The sequence below is a fragment of the Rousettus aegyptiacus genome, unplaced genomic scaffold, assembly GCF_014176215.1.
Source record: "Rousettus aegyptiacus isolate mRouAeg1 unplaced genomic scaffold, mRouAeg1.p scaffold_m13_p_2, whole genome shotgun sequence".
Classification (NCBI taxonomy): domain Eukaryota; kingdom Metazoa; phylum Chordata; class Mammalia; order Chiroptera; family Pteropodidae; genus Rousettus; species Rousettus aegyptiacus.
In genome coordinates this window covers 150,694,438-150,717,352 of record NW_023416295.1, presented here as the reverse complement: position 1 = coordinate 150,717,352, position 22,915 = coordinate 150,694,438, and the positions used below count along the sequence as shown (strand labels likewise).

General features: G+C 37.8%; 1 protein-coding gene and 1 pseudogene across 4 annotated transcripts in view; one reads left to right on the top strand and one right to left on the bottom strand.

Moving 5' to 3' along the window:
- Positions 1–12,037: 12,037 nt before the first annotated feature.
- EPS8 (epidermal growth factor receptor pathway substrate 8) overlaps positions 12,038–22,915 on the bottom strand; it is a 149,296-nt gene continuing 138,418 nt past the window's right edge. For all 4 annotated transcript variants that reach the window (XM_016140560.2, XM_016140563.2, XM_016140559.2 and 1 more), the window contains 4 exons: positions 22,463–22,685; positions 16,018–16,198; positions 14,999–15,128; positions 12,038–13,325 (listed from right to left, as the gene is read on the bottom strand). In XM_016140560.2, coding sequence (XP_015996046.1) covers positions 13,212–13,325; positions 14,999–15,128; positions 16,018–16,198; positions 22,463–22,685 — 648 coding nt within the window. In that variant the 3' untranslated portion in view covers positions 12,038–13,211. The remainder of the gene's footprint in view (positions 13,326–14,998; positions 15,129–16,017; positions 16,199–22,462; positions 22,686–22,915) is intronic.
- On the top strand, positions 21,060–21,178 carry LOC118614008 (annotated as a pseudogene).

The window sequence follows — 22,915 nt, the reverse complement described above, 5'->3', positions numbered from 1 at the left end:
TGTCAGAATACATCTCCAGCTTTCGTACATTGGAACGTTACTTCCCCTGAAACTTAAAGCACTTCATAAATATTTCACGTTTTTCTCGAGCACCCCTCAAGGTAGGGATCAAATAGTACCAGATCAATTTTCCCAAAAGAGAAGATGAAGTATCCAGGCTTTAGACTGAAGATTCAGAGTTTAGACTACAGAAAGCTCGCACTAAAGTACTTTACCAGTCTCTTCATCACCGTTCACCGGTACACTGGTGCCCCTCAATTTGTGAGCTTACGATGGGAAAAGAAAGCATCAATCTGTCAGAAGATTAGGGTTTTAAGCTTCATAGATGACTTTAGAACTTCTCTCTCCTGAGTTGCTGTCAATAAACTAGAAAGATCTAATAACAGCTCCACATTTTGCTGATGTAAGGAGTATCAGATATGATAATTCACCCAAAGGTCCTTTGTACCTTGTTCTTTCACAGACCCCAAGGCTACTCCAACTAGCTTAATTTCCACCCCAGGACTCAACTAAGCATTTGGAAGGAAAGGCTGCCAGGGCTTCTATATTATTCAGTTTTTTTTTAAATCATCGCAGTAGGGTTTTTGTTTTTTGTTTTTTGTTTTTGTTTGCAGAACACAAAGGCATTATCACATGCAGTTCATAATAGCATACATGGTGCAAAGTCAGGTTCTGAAGTTAATTGAAAAACTACCATCAGGGTCTGATTTATAAATTTCCATCAATATCCATCAGTACACATTATATGATTTTATTTAACTTCAAAAGGAATGAAAGTAATGGACGACAACATTTTGGGGGGCAGAATCCTAATTCAGGTTTTATAATTTTCTACTACAGAGTTGTCATTGCTCCCAACACTCAAATTTAAAATTAGAGAAGTTAGTAAGATTTTTAAAAATCCTTTATAAAATCTACTTAATCTCTTATAAAATCTTTAATCAGACTTTATAATGTCTCTCCTTTTCTAAAATCTGCTCCCGCCCCATAAACGCTTGCATCTTTCAAAAAACGCTGTGGTGTCAACATGTAAAGTAGGGCTGGAAGCTTTGGATCTAAGTTTTTTGCAGACCATATGATAGCTGCTTGCTAGAGGGTTGGCCCTTAGCCAAGGAGTTAAAGTTACTGAATCCAACCTCTAAGAGCCAAAATCCTCCCTGCTTTCTAGCAAGGAGGCCTTCCTCTCCACCTCGGGAAATGTCTGATGTAATGTGCTTCAAATTAGCTGGCTCGTTTCCTAGCCCACAGCTCTCTAGTCTGGTACTTGGCTCGGGCTCTGTGTCCAGGGGCCATCCCCGGGACTGAATCTAACATCCACTTCGGCCAAAGGGGATATAAAGCAACAAAAACATAACATGTGAGAACTGCAAATTTTTACCCCTGCCTTTTAACAGCCGCATTTAGATGCATTTGAAGGAAACTTAAGCCATGATATCTCTGAGGCTTGGCCTTCCAGGACAGCAGGATTTTTGTGTTCTGTTTCAGTTGATGCTTATCCCAAGGCCTGATCCTCTATCAATGAAAGATGGAGTATAATGTTTAGCACTGGGAGTTGTATTATAAGAGGGATATTAACGAACTGAATATTGTCCAGTACAGGGCCACTAGAACCATTAGGGATGCCAAAAACAACAAATCATAGTAACAACACCTGGGAAAAGTAGGATTGTTAAGCCTGGAATAAAGGAAGTCAGTCAGTCATTCATTTAATTGTTCATTTGATAAATATTTATCTAACCATAGGGAATGAATGAATCAATCAACCAGTAGAAGAGTTCTTGACTACTTGTAATATGCTAGGCACTAAATTTAGTAAAAATGGTGCTAGAGCCTGATTTTCAAAAATGTTATGGAATCAGTTTTGTTGTTGTTTTTGGAAGGACCAAGAAAACATTGGTCTTTTCCAAGACTGGTTCCTCTTCCGTGATGAGAAGCACCAAGCTACCCTACTTCCCCACTCAAAACAGGACCTTCCTCAACCATATCCCAGGCAGATGGCTAATTCTTTTCCACTGAACACCTCCAATGTGTAGAACTGACACCTCACAAAGCAGCCCATACTTTCATTTGTCAAAAAGCATCTCCTTCTTCGGTTTACTCATCTAAGGACCTAACTAACCTTAAGGATATATGCGACTACTTCCCATGGATATAGGTTCGAAGCCGTAATCTACTTCCTCATCTTGGTAAAAGGGCAGGAGCTGCATGCATACACTGCCCAGGGCACAACACTTAATAGGTAAAGCTATCCAGAGCTTTAAACAGAGGCCTAGTTTCTCTCTTAGGTATTTACACCTAACATTCATGAGTAATGGTGTTTTATCGCTAATGTGCTAAGCTCTTTATATGTACATTCTTTTTATTTCTTAAGGATACCCATTTCACAGTGAAGAAATGGAGCAGCAGTTAGGTTAAGGAAAAAAAAACAAGGGGTGGGGGATAAAGCAACAGCAGGATTTCAGTATTCCGGCTCAGCTCCGTTCTGTACCATCCCCGACCCCCTTTTCCCCCCATTACTTCATGTTGTTTTTCACTCATATTTATCATTCATAAACTAAAATAAAATAGAATTAAGAGCTTCTTTTTAGAAAATGTGTTTAATATATAGGGTAACTTTTCAAGGTGCAAATAGTAAATGTCTAACCCTCTAAGAAAATCATTTATTTACTTAACATCCCATGCTAGGCGTGGTGGAAGAGGCTGGGGCTATGAAGATGGAGGAGACAAGGTCACTTCAAGGAGTTTATATTCTAATAGGGGGAATCAGAAGTGAAACTAATGGCAACTAAGCATTACAGCTGCTGTGACAGAAAGACATAAAGCACCCAGTGTAGGGCCAAGAAAAGGACAGGTGATTTTTTTTCTGGAAGTGTCAAGAAAGACTTTTACTAAGATCTGAAAGACTATGGAGACACATTAAAGAATAGTAATGATGTACATTCATTCCTGCATTCAGCAAAAGTTCAAAAAACCCCCACTGCTTCAATTACTGGGGCCCACGTGGATGACCCTACCTCCAACCCTGCCTTCTGAAGCTTTTCTTCCTGGCTGACTCCAAAGTGATAACTTCCTTCCAGGCCTCCACAGACAGCTCCAACTCATGAGTTACTCAGCAGAGTCCAATGGATTGACTGTTACTGTATATGTATCAGGGCACATTATGGCTACATTTCCCAGCCGCTTGTACTTATTTATGGCAAATGGAAAGTAGGCAGAAGTGTCCATTCCCTAGCCCCTGGCTCTTGAAAATCACTTAGGAGCAAACTTTCAAGTCTCTTTCCTCCCCTCCAACCCCCAACCGAGATGGTGGTGCCAAAAAGATGGGAGAAGCCTCGGTCTCTGAACCATCACCTAGAGGAGGAATACCTACCGGCGTGGGTCCATGATATGACCAAATAACAAATTTCTATGGTGTTGACACTGAGATTTGAGTATTGTCAGCTATGCCCTTAACTACTATGACAGCACAAGGACACTCTTTACAACTACGTTCCATCTCAGTTATAGTGGGAGTTTTTCAGGGCCGTGGTGGATGACTATTCAATAAAATTCCCAGAAGACAGGTTAAAGATGAAACAGATCAGAGCAAGGTTAACCCACAATGCAAACAAGAACTCAGGAAAAGGCCAGAGAACAATGATGGTTCCTTTAATAAATAAACTTTTCTATGAAAATATATGTATTCTTCTCCAGAAGTAGGTTTCCTCCAAGTTAGATCTCTCCTCTTTTTTTTTTTGTTGTCTCTTTCTAAACCCCGTACAAGACCATTACTTAGGAAATCCACTAAAATTTTTTAGCCTTAACGAGGTTATTGGCTCTGAATCAGAGTCCTGGATTCCTATATGCCCCACAGTGTTTCACATCAATAAAAGCACAAATGTACCCGAGGCCAGGAGGCTTGGCATGTGGGTGATGCTGAGCAAGCCAGGCCTTTGCCACGTGTGTGTCACAGGGAGTTCCAGCACAGTGGACAGGAGTTCAAAGCCAGCTGACACAAACTAGTTTTATGCAGTTCTGAGAATACCAAAAAGTCCAAAGAGCTGTTACAACTAGGAAAATAACTGCAACCACTACTGCCTTTACAAATTCAAAACAGAATGGTCTTGGAAGGGTTCCTTCATGTTCAAAACCAAACTAGGTCACATTCTCTCTTAACCTGTGAACGTGGGGAGCAGTACTGCCCAGGACCCAGCACGTAGAGCAGAGTGGAGTGGTTTAGAAAGAGGGACTGTGGATGGAGAGAGACTTGAGCTAAGACTCTGCACATGACTGTGACTCAGTTACCTTATCTGTGAAATGGACACAGTGATGGTAGCTTTCTCATAGGGCTTTAGGAAGATAATGAAGATAACATGTATAAGATACAGAAAAACAATACCTGAAATAACTTAGTATATTATATGGTTCCCTACCACAAACAAATCTCTCACAGTCTCCAAGGGCCACTTTGGAATTCTTGAATAAATTCGATAAGAGTATCTGAAGCTGGTCCATGAGCTGGACTGGCTCAGTTTCCCCAGGGTCACACCTAATTTCTCCCCCTTCCCAATGCACACAGTCACACAGACCTTGGAATAGAAAGGAGGTACAGTCTTGTGACCTAGGGGGGACTCTTGTGCCATAGGCATGTAGTGCCAAAGCAGGAGCTGATCCTCTAGAGTAGAGTCTTGAGCTGCCCAGGCCTGGCTTTCTGCTTCAATTTTATACTGCCAAGTGCATCAGCAATGTGTGTTTTGTATCCCATGCATATAACCTGCACTAGAGGGTTTCCCAGCAAAGCAATGCAAGGGCCTAATTCATATTCAGTGCAAATGTCTGTAGTTGTGCAATCTGTGTAAATTTGTTACACTAAACCTATGTCTAACAAGCTGGCAACTTCTTCTAAATCAAAGATGCCAATCTGTACAAATCGTAATATGTAAGTACGCCTGGGTAGAGTTAAGAATAGAGGTTTGGAGTAAGCAGGCATCACTTTTAAACACCACTTAATCCCTCTGTGAATCAGTTTCCTTGTTTGTAAGTGGAAATACGAAGCACTTCCTCCTCAGGGTTTCCTTGAGGATGAAATAAATGTTAAGCTCTTGCTGTGGTACCTGGTGGTTCGAGGATGCAGAGTGACATCCTTGAAAAGTATAGCTTTTCAAGTCACAGCAGTCTGTGCTCTGACACTTAGTAGTGATGTTCCCTTAACAAGTCTCAAACTGTTTCTGCAAAAATAATAATAATAATAGCAACAACAAAAAAAATCTACCTTGTGGAGCTGTGGTAAATGCAGAACTGGTTGTATAAAGCACTAGATGGCAGAGCCTGGCCCAAGTGGCCTGAAATAAATGCTGTACAGCTCTTTGAATCAATCAACCTCTCCCCTCTCCTCTCTCCCCTCTCCCCCCTACCTCACCCCCTCTCCCCTCTCTCTCAGACCACCAAACCCTCCCACTCATTCCAGCACCAAGACGTCTCCAAAGTGAGATGTCCATTTGATTCCGGGATCCCCGATGAGCGCACTTACCATGAGCATGCCATCCATGAGGCCTGCTCCCCAGAATAGATGGAACAACCCATCTAAGTGCTGCCAAAATTGGAGTCAGCAATTCTGTAAGAGAGGCCTCATCTGCACACTCATGTCTGACGGTGGTGTGGAAAACTCGGTCTGACAAATGCTAAAAGAAGTGGGAAGCATCTAAGTAATTCCAGATAGCTATTTTAATTTGCATTTTATAAATCCATTGCACTGTCACTGAAGCATAAAATAAGAATAGTCATTTTTTTTTTCTATTGCTGCAAGACAAATGAAATGACTTACCCAAATGTCTAAATTCTGCCCTATAATAAGACTGGTTGTAGAGATGAGGCAATAAACTAACTGCCCTGTGCTGTTTTCCTAACATAAAACATTTCTTTACTTACTGGCTGCAGGATACTGGGTTGCTACAAGCAAATACTCTAGACCTTCTAACCTTGTAAAGGGCTGTATTTTGCAAGCTAGACAACAGATCATGGTAATTGTCTCAGTCTGTGAACCAATAGCTCTGCTGCTTTCATTCATTCACTAGCACAAGTCAGATTGATCCTTTTATCACATACCTTCTAGGAGCTGGAGATCCTGCCATTGTTGTTTACTGAATAAGCCACACCATGGATTAACTCAAAGTAAATGTGTATCTATTCCTGGTTCTGGCCTGGCTATCACAGGGAAGACTGGGACCAGGATCAGCTAACTTTTGTTCTGATTTATTGGTATAATTTTTATTCTAAAGCATAAATGTGGAACTCTGAGATGATGTCCAAGGCAATTTTTCTATCTAAACAAAGTGGTGCTTTGAGAGGGGCAGTCAGCCATCTGAAATTCCCCAAATATGTAAATGACTGTTGAGATAGGGAACTGCATTTCCTGATCTAATGTTGTCATGGAATAATCATCTCTCAATCTTCATGTTCGCCTGCAGGGCCTTCCTTCATGGAGGAGGCAATCTATGTGAACTGGGCCGGTGATTTCCAAATGAGGCTCTAAGCCTCCTCTCTGTGGCTTCAATGAGAGAAAGTCTAATTTTGCCTATTTTATACAGTGGTGCACTATGTAAAATTTTATGATAAAAAAACACTTTTCTGCTTATAATTTTTTTATACACTGATCTATATATCTGTGAGAAAAGAAAATTTGCAAGATATATAAATGTTCAAGGGTTGAGTCCAAATTATCATTCCTCTTACTCTGTGACTTTGTTGTACAAGCTACTTAACATATCCAAGTTACAATTTTTTCATTGGTAAAGTGAGGATATCTGTGAAAGTTCTAAGCACATATGAGTTTAGTTCTTATTTCCCTTTCCTTGAGAATAGATGGGACGGCAGAAGGCCTCCTATATCGTACCAGCTCCGAATTAAAAATATAGGACAAACTGGGAAAGACCTATAGATATTAATTTCTCATCAGTTGTGTGTGTATATTTGTGTTATTCCATTTTTCCATCATCTGAGACTGTGTTTTCATTGGAGGAGATAACAGGAATGACTAAAGTTGGAGAAATTATGTTTTACTCCACAGCCAGGTTTGAGGGGCAAGAATGATTGCTTCAGGGTTACCTGAGGCAGCACTGAAAAGAAGCAAAGTTGGGCCAAGTGGCTGGGACTACAGTCAGGAAGGAAAGAGCCCTAGACCAGGACCATCTGGGCCTGGCAGGAGCCCTGGTTCATTGCCCACCTCATCCCAGGACTAAGCTAAAGGTGATGTGCTTGAGGTTCTTCAGGAAGCATCTCAGCTCTTAACATTTCCTAATTGATACAGAAATCCAGATTCAGGACCTCAGTTCCCTCAGAGCACCTGATCGCCATTTCTTACCTCAACTCAGTTTAGAATCTAACAGTGTAGTTCTTAGTAAATGAGGCTCTAAGCCTCCTCTCTGCGACTTCAATGAGAGAAACTCTGATTTTTTTTTTATATATATTTTCAAAATTTTATCAGCTTTTCACTTTAGAATCCTTGTTTCACATATGTGATAAGATGGGCCTCAACATTTGGGTACTAGAAGGTATTTTTTTTTCTTGGTAACTGTGACTCCCTCCACCAAGGCATTTGTGCAGAGAGTGGCCACAGAAATCTGTAAGAGAATCCACCCAGTCCACATAGGGCAATATTACCCAATGCTTACCAGAGAGTGGCTGCTATAAGGTTAAGAGCAGAATAGAGCTACTAGAGGTAGTTGTACTGGGGAACATTAGAGATCCACCCCAGCAAAAGTGAAGAGACCTGTTTAACATCTTTTAACACCTTAGCTATCCGACTGAGATACAAAATATTCTGGGAGTTTATCCAAATAATGGTATCCCTTAGAAGGAAAAACTACTTTTGACAGGTATAAACAAAGCCTAAATTAAATATCAAGCCTGACTAGATATGCAGAAGAGAGAGTTCGAAAATTGAGCCCCATCAAGATAGAAGACCTTGTAAAACACATTGAACTTACCATGCTCCATCTTAACAGAGCATAAAACCAAAGGTATACAAGTTCAAAGTGATCAACTAGTACAGAATTACTTGTTAGAACAAGAATATTTTTTTCAAAGATAATATATTCTAAAGTATCAAAAACATATTTATAATGTCAAATATATATTGAAAATAATTACACATGCAAACAAGGAACTAGGAACCATAGTGGGGGGGAGGGGGAAGGCAATCAATAAAAACAGAGCCTGAGATGGCCCAAATGCTGGATTTAGCAGATAAAGATTACAAAGTAGCCTTTACGTTATAGAAATAAGTTGTCTAAAGAATTAAAGAGAAATGTTATTGTAATGAGTGAACAGATAGAAAGTTTCAGCAGAGAAATGGAATCCAAATAGAAAAACAACATGTAAATTTTAAAGCTGATAAAATAACTGGAAAGAAAAATTCTCTGGATTAACTAAGAGCATACTGGAAAATGGAGAAAGAAAAAAAAATTGGTGAACCTAAATATACATTAAGATAAAATTTCCAATCTGAAGAGAAGGGAAAAAAATTTTTTTTAATTAAGAGAGATTCAGGAATTTTGGGGATATTATGTAGTCTAATATACGTGTAATAGCAGACTGAGGAGAGGAAAAAAGAAAGAAGCAGAAAAAAAATATTGGAAGAAGTAAGGGCTTCCGATAATGGCAAAACACTGACTTGTAAATCCAGAACCTCACTGATTCTCACATGGAATAAATACCAAGATAACTACATCTATCAAATGTATAATCAAGTTGCTGAAATGAAAGAGATAGAAGAGAATCCTGAAAGCAGCCAGCAGGAAAAACATGAATGATGACTTATCATCAGGAACAACAGAAACTGGAATGACACTTAAAGTTCTTGAATAAAAAGGGGCAATTTAGATTTTTATATTAGGTGAAAAATATACTTTAAAAAGCAAGGTGATGCCAAGTTTGAGCTCAGATGAGTCAGGAGGACTGGATTTATCCTCTAGTTTGAAATGATTTAAAACAAAACAAAACAAAACATATGAAAGAACAGTTTTCAAGACAGTGGACACTGGGTAATTAATAACAGTGATCATTGAAAGGTGAAAATTAAATGAGAAGAACCCTACAATTGCTACAGCTTTTTGTCTAGCAATTGTTCCCAAGGTATAGTGCAGGGCATGGAGAACCCCTGTGGAATTATGTAGACTGAGTTGAGGAGACAAAGCTCAGAGTGTGGAAAAGGGAAGGAAGCTAAAGTTCACGGTACAGAGTAATACCGAGTAATAGAGAGGAGAAAGCTACATGAAGAGAGAACTACAAAGAGTCGCCATAGAGTCTTATGCTAAGTATGGATCAGGGCATGTGTTTAAGAAAAATGCCCAAGGTTAAGGAAAGAACCACCTGAAAGAAGAAGAGGAACAATTCTCAGAGCTCACACAGGACCAGTAATAGTTCTTATCGCCACCTGCAAGAGTGGTCAACATCATAATTCATGGAACAACCGGTTGAGTATTCAGAAGGGTTTTGACTCAACAGTGGGATAAAATGAGCTCTAATGTAAATGCTGCATTGGTGCCACCTAACAAAGTTTAAAGACAAAATCAGAAAGGATCAAACTCTTTCCGAGTAGCTTAACAGCAGTCTAAAACAAAGCACAATGATATTTATGGGAATACAAAAGTATCCAGCATCTAATAAGAGAAAATTCACAATGTCTGGCATCCAATTAAAAATTACCAGACATACAAAGAAGCAATGAAATAAGACCCATAATAAAGAAAAAAACAATCATAATTGACTTAGAATCTATGAAGATGATTAATAAATAAAACATGAAGACAGATATTTTAAATGTATTCCATATGATAGGTAAAGCCGAAGAAATACTGAGACATGAAAGATAATTTTGAAAAATCAAGTGAAACTTTTCAAGGTGAAAACTCTAGAGTTTGAGATGAAAAATACAATGGAAGAGATTAAAACAGATTAGAAACTGTGGAAGGAAAGATTAGTGAACTTGAAGACAGAAACTATCCAAAACGAAATACAGAGAAAAAGACTGAATAAAAAATTAACAGAGTTATCAATGAGCTTAGGAAAACTTCAAATGACCTAAAACATGAAATTGAAGTCTTCTGAGGTTTGAAGGTAGGAGGGACAGGGGAAATAAAAAAAGAAGAAGTAACAATTGCAAAAATTTTTTTTAAAAAAGCTATAATCCCACAGTTTCAAGAAGCTCAACAAACACTAAGAACAAGAAAAAAAAGAAACTCACACAAATGGCATGTCACAATCAAATAGCTTAATGCCAGTGAATAGATTCCCACTATGGGAATTGATTCCAGTAGAAGTAGATGATTCTAGTTTCTAGTTTTTCCCTTTACATTTTCAGAACCAATACCATTGCACTCCCTCAGAGATACCAGCATCAACTGTCTAGAATCTTTACTTCAGGGGTCTCTGTTCCAGCTCTAAGCGGTATCTCCTTTGTGCTCCTCACACACTAGCACCAACACCAGACAGTGCCTCCTCCAAAGGGTCTGGGTTCCAGCTCCCTAGGGCCCTTCCTTCAGGCTTCCAAACACTGAGAAACCCCAACCATTCCTTTTGCTCCCCTAGCGCAAGGGGTGGGAGCTGCTTCCTATTATTATAACCTCTGTGATGTCTCAGTGTTCTCTTTTTGCCTGTTCACCAACTATTTACATTAAATGGTGTTTAAATAACAGAGAAAGATGATTGCTTCTTGTTAGGTAAAAGCATACTTAAAAAAAAATTATTGCATGAAATTTCAAATATGTATAGAAGAGGAGGAATACAGGCTAAGTAGCCAGAGTTGAAATGGGTTGGTTATTGAGCTTTTCTCTGTTTCAAATCCACCCCTTTATTCTTATCTTTGTTATGTGGGGCTTGGCCCAGTGTGTGCCTGTAGAGTCCACCCAAAGTGTGTGACAGAAAGATAGGAAGCTAGAGGGAAACAAGGAACTTGTTCCCTCTGTTTTAGTTCCTGTTCCTATCAACATCACCCAAACAATGGTTCTTTGTAAGTAGCAACTGATTACCAGTAGGTTCCAGTTCCCAGTTTGTTTGGTTTTCCTCAGGCTCCCTGAAGCAGCCTAATTGTGCTTTCTCAGAAATTTAAGTACCAGCTGGCTGGCATGCTCTTCCAAGAGGTCTGAGTCTCAGCACCATGGATCTGCTGAACTAAATTCTGAATTCTTTGCTAAATTCTTTGCTAAATTCCTGATGTATCAGCACCAGTTAGGCTGTCCCCTTTCAGAAGCTGATTCACCAGCTGTGGGGTCTTTCCTCCAAACTTCTCAAGTACCAGTGACCAAGTTCCTCAGAGGTTAGGATCCAAACTCTGTAGTGCCTCTTCCCCAAGATTCTGAATTCCACCAACCCCAACTCTTTTCTTTGTCCCCACAGCCCTGAGGGAGATAACTGCTTCCTGCAATTACTATCCCTGAGATATTTTCCTTTGCAATTTTATAGCATAAAGATATACTTATAAATTATACTAATTTTTAAAATATCAGATATGCTACATGACATTCAGGTTATTTTATCCTCTTATTTTATTTTGTCTTATGCCCACATTTTCTGGGATTTTTAATAAAGGCTAAGTTATAAATGTGTATCAATGCTTAAGAAATGAAAAAGATATACAATAATTCTTTATCATTCTCATTTTGCTTCGCTTTGTCCAAGGGGCAATGTTATAGAAAGATTGAGAAATGGAAGATGCGAGACTCCCGCATCACTCACGATTTCAGGAAAATTTCCTCATCTATAAAATACAACTAGAGTTATTACAGATATCTAATAAAGCATTTCTGTGGAAGCACTTAGTAATCATAAGTGCTGTGTAAATTTGTTTTTACTACTGTGATCGACTGTAACTAGACAATAAGAGGAAAAGATGACGAAATAAGAAAGATGTAAATAAGAGAAATGACTGAAGAAAGTATTCTAGGGTGGCTTCTACGCACTCAAAAATACAACAGAAATCAGTTAAAAAATACCCATTCCACTCAACCTCAATTCCCAGGCTAAATACCAAAGATCCCTTTTGCCAATGAGTCAGAAGCCATTTATTAACATACAGCAAATACTGTTTATTGCGGACTTTCCAGCTGACTCATGTGAAAAAAGGCACTATGAAAATTAATGAATCTAGATAATCTCTCTAAATGGATTTATGTTAAAATATACAACATTCTTACATAACATCTGCTTTATATATGTGAAATAATATAACATTTAATGACAAAAATCGTGTTTCCAAAAATAACATTTGTTGAAGGTTAAGTATCTTTCTTTTCTATATCTAGAATCTTTCACAGGATTAACATATGTGTAAATTACATGTTTCTTATTACCAGAAAAACTTGATACAGATAAAACACATAAAATGGCCCCAATTTCCTTTTAACTACTCATATCAATATTCAGAACTGAGACCTTCATTAAGCAAAATACTGTAACTCACACCACTGTAGGCTAGCTACTTCCTGTGACAGACTGAATATATATGACCTCTTCTCCACTTGTGCTTTCTCATATATAAGAACACAGAATAGATAATAAGCAGAATATAAACTAAATCAAAATACAAGCTATCTAAGGAATTGTAATCAGCAGAGCCATGACAAATAAAATGTCTGGGAATGCTCCATAGGTTTATATTTGCATGTCCAAGGCCTTGTATTTTACAGCTCATTAAATGTCTTGATTTTTTTAAAAAAACTGTTGGCATTAAGAACTTTAAATAATTCAAAATATTCTATCATTGAGCATATCAAATAAGATATTTAAGTAAGCAGAGGCTAACCTAAAGTAATCTACATCCTGCTTGGCAGACATCATGGTCACAGACAAAACTGAAATTATTTAGATTTTGAATCATGGGCAATATCTTTTGTTTTGTTGCAATAAATAAATTCATCACTGTCAAACAAAGAAATTCCTGCTTATACACTGAAATTAGGATGAAATAATCCAGGAAAGGAAACCTCACCTTGGTAAAATAAACAAAATATTTCCCAAGGTCAAAAAATTCTATTTAAAAATTCTCAGTTTTAGTAAAAATAAAGGGCCCAGGAGTAAGTCCTCTGCTTACTTATGTTTGCATTGTTACTGTATGGCGATAAATTAAGTATACCAAGATATAAGAATCTGACATTCCCTTCATGGCTTCTTAAAACAAAGCACGTTAGAATAATGCCAAAATTTAAATGGAGTTTAAAAACAAACATAGAAAGAAATTAGTGGCTGCTTCCTTCATCAAAAGATTCCACTCCTGAATCACTGGCAGCAGCACTGATTTTTTCCTGTCGTCTTCGCATGATTTCTTGTAACTCGGAGCTGCCACTGATGTCCTAAAAAATAAACATGGTTCAGACAAGATGGTTACAGTTTTGTGCAGGCTGCAGGTCACTTAATCAAACAGCTCAGGGTAAACGTCCTTCATGGTTTTCTTCTAATATCTCTTGGGGGAAAATCGAAGGCTGCCCTTGATATGAGTGATGCTTCTGGACTTCACTAACATACCACGTTAATAATTTTTTCATTTATAAAAGTGTCTTAGGGCAATTCAATCAACTTCACTTGAATATTATGAAGATAAATCAATAATGCATGTGGACTGCTCTAGATTCCCTGGGAGCAAGAAGGTATGTGCACAATAAGTATAATAAGATGGGTAATTATCAAAGATCCCTCTTTAGCTCAAGCAAGATACTTGTCTCCCTTCAGGGGATTCTCTACTCTCAATGAGGCCCAAAGACTGGGCTCAGAATGCATTAAGTTTCCCTCCACACTGTCCTAACCCTGTGACATCATGTCGGCTTCTCTCCTCTCCCAGCCTTCCTACAATCCTTGTGCACCCCCCTCATTTTGCTCTTGTCAATGGAAGTTTCTGGCAACACAGGTGAGTAATCTAAAACTAGATGAACTAGATGCAAGAGAAGGGTGTGGTGGCTGAGGGAGATGAAGAATCTCAGGTACTACTTGGTCTCTATCTCAATTCACAGCCTGAAGAGCAGGAGCAAGAGACCAGGAGGAAGAGGGCAGTGAGGGCGAATAACAGAGATAGGGAGTCTGGACTGAAGAAGTTCAGCAATGTTAGAATAGATATGAACTTTCTACCATACGCTGAAAAAGTAATTTATACACCCTTGATAAAATTAGAATGTGTTACAATGGTAACAAAACTGTCTCAGAAAAGATATAATGCTTATTCATATTCAACATGCAGAAAGCCTAACAGAACCCCCAAGATAAATGTCGTAGGGAAAATTTCCAAGGGAAATAGACTTGTTCCTGACTAAGAATAGTTATGGGGTTGTATGCATGAATTTATTTTACTCTGTGCTATTTAACTATTGAATTTATATAATATACCTGCCAGAGATAATTATGTATCAATTTCACACCAAAGCCTATATTCTTTCATTTGAGTCCAAGTATAATTTTCATGAAAGCTATTAAGAGCTGTGAGATGTAACAGTTGGAAACTACTACCTTTACAAAGCCCATTTTAAGTAGAGTAGGATATTGGAAGCTTAAGTATATCCAACCTAGAAAACATTTACTCTCCTGCTTCCATACAAATAGCTACAATTAAATAATTACTCTTCAGGGCTCCCTATTTTCATGATCTCTACTTAATATTTTCCCTCTGATTACTTAGATGTATAACCAGGACTAAGATATATGGCTAGGGTTTTAAGAGCCTATAACCTCTAACCTATTAGCATCTCCAAATTAAATATTAAAGATAGGCGAAAGAGTTCGGAATTCTTAAGGCATTTACTCAGAAGTAAATGTTCACCATTGTATCATTATTAAAATTCCTACAGAAGTAGCTAATGCATACAAAATGCAAATATTAGGCTTTTCGTTAAATGTCCAAAAGTATATGATGAAGCTTCATGTTAAATGAGCGTTTATAACAAATTAAACTCCCTGCAAATGGTCATTTCAGAGCTTTCAATTTGCAGTCCACACTCTTGACAAATACAGAATGATGCCTCAGGCTGACAAGTCATACCTCTAATGCAGCTTTCTGTACGGTGATTTGGTTAAAGACTCTTGCTCCTTCAGGGCAGACAGTCTTCAGTTCATCTTTATTCAGAGAGAAAAGTTGTGCACCATTTAATACTCCGAGACTATTGACAGTCCTGAAAAAACAAAAGCAGGGAAAAGAAATAAAAATATTGTCCAGAAGAAAAGAGAAAAATTCCTGGTCCTGCTATAACCTCTCCTTTCTAAGTGTTCCTTATACTGGAACTCATAAATGGAACTACAGTGCCTAGTCAGGACAATGACAAGGGACCCTGATTGTGAAATATCAAAAAGGAGCCAATTGGATTTAGTATCATTATTTTCTCTCAAGTCCTTGAAATTTGGTGTTTCACAAGAGGAACAGATAACTTTCTAGTAACCAGTTAATTAACTAGTGTACCTCATTTTCCATTCATGCTAAGTGAGTTTATAACATTCAAGTTCTCCTGCATCTGTATTATTCAAATAGTTCACTGTATCAAATACATGTAAACTGCTGACAAACTTTAAGATTATAGATAAACAAAAACTTTACCATGGGTTTATTAAAGGAAAAACCCTATTAGATTATAATCTATGACAGGTCATTTATCTGTTTTATTTGCCTGGAATCTATATCCTGCAGCACAAGGCGAGATTCTGCTATATGTTGCTCTATGTCCTATAAGGTCTGGGGAGTCTAGCTAATACCATAGTCCTACCCCGTATAACCTGAGGATGGAGGAAAAAAAGCTACCAGCCTCGAAGCTGCTGACAATTTGCTAAAGGGATCAATGAAGAACAGACATCACTATCAAGAAAATGGGGTGCCATCAAATGATAGTTATTTTAGCTTCTTCCAATCCTTTTTTAGCCATAAAGAGCTAAAGTCATTTCCTGAGCATGAAACGAATGCAGTTTAGGCTCTCACATTTTTAAAGAGTCATGTGTGACATCTTAGTGAACAAATCGAAAACAATGCATGTTTAGCACATAAAATTGTAAAGGATTCCCAGAGAGGCTTACATGGGATTGAACCCCTTTGACTGTAACCATGTCTTCACATCCTCTGGAGTAGAGTCGTAAGTGATATTGACAACTGGCACATTTTGCCGTGGCACGTGGAACTTCTTCTGGGCTGCGCTCCGACCAATAGTCAACCTGTGGATGAGCTCATCCTGCACTTCTTCCATCTGAGATTTCCTTCCTAGAGACCAACAAGGAGTAGGGTGTTGTTAAAAACTCCTAATATACGTTCTCTCTAAAACCCAATGCCCAAAATCCTTTGACCCATAGGATTTATAATCTAGTGTTCCTACCATCTTTCCTCACTTTCATCCTCACTCAGTATAAATTCCATGATCAATTATTAAAATCACTCCCTAGCTCTTTTCCTCTCTCTTCATTGTTACTCGTTTGGCAAATCCCCAATCCTTATTAAATCTAACTTTCTGCTTGTTCTGAGCCTGCACCTGCACACTGAGGATAACACAACAATGCTGAATAATCTCATGTTAAATTCATGAATATAAACCTCAACTGGGCCATTAAAGCTCCCTGACAATCATACTACATTGCCTTAGGCTAGTAGTTTCAACTGGGGAAAATTTTGACCTCAGGGGACATCTAGTAATGGCTGGAGACACTTTTGGATATCACCTTTGGAGTTGGGAGGGGGAAGGATACTGTTATTTCGTAGTGGGCAGAGGCCTGGGATGCACAAAACAAACACTCGCAAATGCACAGGGCGTTCTCCTAAAACAGAGAATTATCCAGCCCCAAATATCAATAGAGCTCAAGTGGAGAATTCCTGTCCTAAACCTAGACTATATAATTGCCTACTGTTAGATATGCATGTAGTATCTTCTTCCTGTGCAAGCCTCTAGCACTTATGCCACTATCCTTACCCTGAGCTGATGATCTCCCTTTCCTAATTTCTTAAAATGATAATAAAGAAGTTAGAAGAAAGCCTCCATAAGTTCCTCTAGCAGTTCTTGCCTACCAGCACTTTCCCCATACACACTACCTTCTTTCCTTCCCATTAAGTTATAGATGAACTGTTCTCATGCTCTTAAGGCCAACCTCTCTATGTGTGTGTGTGCATGAGACCCCACGTCCTCTCTTTAAATATTCTGGCAGTAATTTCTCCCCTACTTATGCTACGTTTCACCAGCATACAAACATGTTATTATTTTGTTATTATGTCTCTTACCTTTAAATAAGCCCTTCCCGGCTACAGCCCATTTCTCTGCTCCCCTTTCAGCAAAACTGTGAAAAGCCTTCTCTACCACTGACTCCAATGAAATTCATTGCAATTAGGCTTTTGTCCTCCTCCCGCCACTACATTTTGCTAAATTCTAATGGTCAGTTCCCAGTCCTTGTCTCATTTAACTCATCAGCAATATTCAAAGGTGATCCTTCCTTGAAACACTTCCTTTTCTTGTGGCCTTCAGGATACCATTCTCTCCTGATTTTCTTTCTGTCTCCCTGGCCTTTCCTTCTCAGAATCCTTTGCTGAAGATTCTTATGTCACCGGCTAAGTAACATTAAAATATTCCAGGGCACAATCCTTAAACTTCTCTGCCTGTAGTCACCCCATCAATGATTGCTGTGACTAGTCTCAGGGCTTTAAATGTCACTTAAAAAACAAAATAATTTCCCTAGTCCAGACTGTTATTCAGAATTTTACATCCACATATGCCAACTGTCTACTTGATGTAGTCACTTAGATGCCTATTAGATACCTCAAATATAACATGTCCAAATGTATATTGCTTATCTTCTTCCTAAAGGTTGCTTTTACGCAAGACTTCCCAACTTAGCTAATGATAATCCTTTTTCCAGTTCTTTTGGCAAAATACCATGGAGCAATGCTGAGTCCCCTTTGTCTTCAATTACATCCAACCCATCAGCAAATCCTGTTACTCTTACCATCAAAATACAACAAAATCTTCCCACTCCACTCCATTTTTATTGTTGCCAGCTTGGTCTAAGCCACCAGCCTACTTACAGGGCTGCCTGCTTCTATTCTCCACCACCCTACCCTTTCCTCTTCATTCTTTTCTCCTCTTCATTTTTTTTCACACGACAGCTAAAATGATCCTTTTAAAATGTAAGTCAGATATTGCAATTCTTCTGCTCCAAACCTTCCGACAGGATCCAAATTACTTCTAGGAACAGGCCCAATGGGGCCTCCCCATCTCTGAGGCAACTCCACTGCTCTCCTCCCAGATTCTTCTAGTCTAGCTCACAATGGCCTCCTTGGTGCTCTTCAAATTTAAGAGCCTTTGCCTGGCATGCTCTCCTCCTACATATCCACGTGGTCACTCTTTCCCTCCTTAGATAGCCCCTATTTAAAACTTCAGCCCCCTCCCCAACAACACTCCCTATCCACAGGCTTTATTTTCCTCCATTCTACTAAGCACCTTCTAATATTTGTTATCAACTGTTATTTATCTATCTATTTCCTTTAATTAAAGGCAGTTTTGCCTGTTTTGTTTGCTTTACCTGAAACACCTGGAACAGTGTAGGGATTCAGTAAATAATCAATGAATAACTGAATGAAGGAGGCATTCTGCTGACTTTTTCACTGAGAGACTTTAAAAAGCATCACGTACAAACTCCAAAAATCACATTGTTAATAAGTAGCAGAATTTAGCCAGAATTGGTTCTTTTGACTTTGAGCTCATGGCTGTTTTATGGCCAAGATCATTGAACCTCTTTAACTTACCTAATATCCCTCTCCCTTAAATATTTTATACTTACTAAAATACACACACACACACACACACACACATACATTATTTGTTTATCACCTTCAAGGGTTAAGTACAAAAAACTGATTAATGTTAATCTACTTATCAACGTGGCAAATGGCAATGACCTGGTCACTAAGGGAGCTTTTTGTGACTATTGTTCTATAATATTTTTTTCAGGGAAAGTTTTAGAAAATGTTTGATGTCCCTGGAAAATAAGTGACAGTGTGAAATAATGGTGCAGTGTTCTTTCAGTCTATTTTTTTTAATGCTTCAGCTATTCAGGAAACCTTTGAAGAAAAAGTCAAAAGAAAAATTAATAAGAGAAAGGAAGGGAAGAAGGAAGACAAGGAGGAAGGGAAGAAGAATGAGGAGGCTAGCAGAGTGAGAGGGAACATTACTGATTGTTACATGTAAGTAATATACTACATGCGTTTCATTGGTTAACTCTTTTAAATCAATACATAATACTGCCATACAGCACATGAGTACACCTCAAAGGAATAAAAAGGAAAAATTATCACCACACTAAAAAATTTATTTTCGTATCTACCGACTCAGCCACTCCATGCTCATCTGTGGTGCACGTCTTCCAGGGAGTACAAAAAAACCCCCTCTCGTAATGTGCTCCTGGCTTTTGGCTTCCACTTGCAATGTTCTAGTACACAACAACAAACCAGACTAACTTCATCCCTCTTTCTAAAATAACACTTCCGATTACAAAGGATTAAACTTAAATAAAAAGGTCTAACATTTCAAAGGACATAGAAGAAATGCAAGAAGACTGAAGCATTGATATCTTCAAAAGTGATAAGTGGAGAACTTTTTTGAACACTGTGATAAATCAATCTGAATAGCTTAGATGACCCACGGCTCCAAGCTGCTCGTTTGAATAGGCAACCACAGTTATACTTCAGCAAAAGGACTCTGGCTCTTGCTACTTGTTCCATTTTAAAAGCGGGCCTGTTGATTTTTTTCCTTGTTCATGGCTATTTGGCAATATTTTTATGAGTATTCACTTTCTAGTTCCTTCCATTTTATTTTTATTACAAATCTAGCTAGTAAATAGAGAATATATGCAGCAAATAGGTATATTTTGAGAGAAAGCTGGTTACCAATAAATAAATGTCTATCTGATTCTATAAGACTGTTGAGAAGCCCCAACATTTATTCAGAAAAAAGTGTTGTCCAAAAGTGCTCAAGAAAAAGCTATGAAAAAATACCTGTTTTATAAAAAAAGAAATATGTTTATTTAATGTCAAACTATACTTTTGAGGTACCTTCAAAAGGAACTTTACATAAGTAAATGTGAAGTTTTATTATTTTAAGGGAACAAGTACATGTGTTAATTGTAGAAGAGATGTTATATTTTATATACCAATGTTACCTTTTTACTTATGAAAAACAGACTTAAAAATGGTGAGTCACAATTATCAGGAGAGGTCTCTTATCTTTAAAGTATTGTAACAATGCATCTTTCCCATTAGGTTGTTCTTAGTTTCTTAGACTAGGACAAAGAACAAACTGTCCCAACCCACAGACTGTTCCCAGTGGGGACTGGGTGCTTATGAACTCTGATCCCGGGCCTGGAAAAAGAGTGCCACGTGTCAAAGATTACTGTGCTGACGTATCAAAAGAGGGAAATGTTATAAACTTGTGGTAAGAATGAAGGGAGAACAGTCATTTGTAACAGGAAATTTTTCCTTAGGGAAATCAATAAAAAACATAGAACTTTTTCATCTCAAAACTATGTCTTTGGTGTCACTGAAAAAATATGTCTTTAAAAAAATACACAATTAAAAAAATTTAGTAGCATGTTACATTTATATACACACACATCTTCATTCAGACACAGACATTCATATACAGTTATTTTTGCTGCACAGAAAGAGTTCATTGTTTTTTCGAAACCTCATTTTTCCATTAGTTTTGTGGTAAGGTCAAGATATAGAGAAGGAGGTGATTTTTAAATAGGCTACACTTCAGAAGAGATAGTAATGTATAAAAGTAGGCTTATGCTTCATGAATTTAATCAGATTTTCTAAAACAATAGCTTTAGTGTTTTCTTTTTTGATTTATGAGGAATGACCACAACTGAATAGATATGGCTATGATTTACTAAGAAAAACTGTAGGAAAAACAGGAGTGAAGGATTCAATAATTTGGTTTTGAATTTGATTCTTAAGGATTAAATTGCAGCTACAATGTTAATAGTTCAATACATATATCTGAATGTCAGATGAGATTTGATAGGAAGACAAATTTGGGAGTCATTCCTTTTCCATCTCTATAGATGGTATTTAAAGGTATGGAGTCTATGGCCACGCCACCCTGAATGTGCCTGATCTCGTCTGATCTCGGAAGTTTAGTAGGGTCAGGCTTGGTTAGTACTTGGATGGGAGGCCACCTAGGAATATCGAATGCTATAGGCATTAAAATTAATAAATAAAAATAAAAAATAAAGGTATGGAAATAGACTGTTCATCTATAGTAAAAGTATGTTTATGGAGAAAAGAATCCAGAAAAGAACTGAGCCCTAGGAAAGGTCATACTGAGAGAATGAAAGATATCCTTTATACACATAAACACAAACACACCCTTTACACACTTTTATCACACTGAGGAATTATCTTCCCAGCTCTAGTTTTCCAATCATTTTTTTATATCAAGTAAGGTAAAGCAAAGTAACTATATAATACTAAAAAAACATAATTCGAAAATTAAACAGACCAGTCATATGCCAGAAGGTAAAACAAAATACAAATTATCTTAGAATTACCTTTGGCTTGCTTTCAAATTACCCTGTTCCCAATCCCAATGAGGATAATCCAAAATAGGCCATGGGGTCTCTTCATTTATTTAAATCTAGTTCTCATAGAAATCATGTGTATGAAAAATGAAATTTAAATTTATGAAAAGTAAGTTGATGTCTAAGTCATATGAAATCTGAATTTGGAGAGCAAATTTGAAACTGCCATTGTCAGGTTGTTTATATTAAGTTAGTGTGCTTGTATATACAAACGTCAATGGTACTGAGGCTGAAAAACCTGACTGATTTCAACCCATATGACATATTATGTCAGTCAGCAAATATCTACTGTATCATCATCAGCATCACCACTGACACTTTGGGCCAGGTAATTCTGTTGGGAGTGGAGGTTGGGTGTCCTATTCATTGTACGATGTTGCTAAATGTTCTTGGATTCTACCTATTAGATTCCAGTAGCATCCACCCAATAACTGCGATCAAAACACGTCTTCAGACAATACCAAATATCCCCAGGAGAAGGGAGTAAAATCATCCCTGGCTGAGAACTGATCTAAATGCTTTATATTCATTATTTCACTGAATCCTCACAGTTATCATATGTAGATATCATTAGATAAATTGTTTATCAGTAGATAAATTGTTCAAAATCATACAGCCAGTAAGTGATGTTTCACTATACACACTTAAGTACGTCTGGCTCCAGAGTCTTCACAATATATTAGAAATATACATATTAGAGAACAGAAAGAACTTCCTGTTTCTCAGAATTACTTGGAGGATGAGAAACTAAGTGAAAATTTTTGTAATCTATCAAGTATTATGCAAGTATAAAGCACTATTATTTATATTTAATTTACATTTTGAATATATTTAATACTGGTAAAACCAATAATAAACAATATTTTAATTGGCAGTGCTTTTAATTTTGCTTCCCTGGGGAACTTACGGTCCACTGGAAGTTGTTTGTGTCTCTGGCTATCTCGCACAGTAGTGCTACCACTGTCACTGGAGCTGCTGTTCTGACGGGTGACATTGGCTGGGACCTTTGACACAGGAACAGGTGCCGGAATGGAAGGTGGAAGGGGGACAGGAACAGGAGCTGGTGTTGGAGGTGGCGACGGAGCAGAGGGTGGGTCGGTTGATCTTGGACCATACTCCATCCTTTGTTTCTATAAAAAGATGAACAATTAATTTGAAATTGTAAAAATATAAACCTAGCCTAGCAAAATAAGTTATACTTGGAAACGACATTTTTGGCATAATATTTATTTGTTAACTTACTTCAAATTCATAGCAAATTTAAATATATGTGTGTTGATATACACACACATATACACACACACATATATCTCCAATCCTACCTGGTATAATAATCACTCAAAATCATCTTATTTTAAAT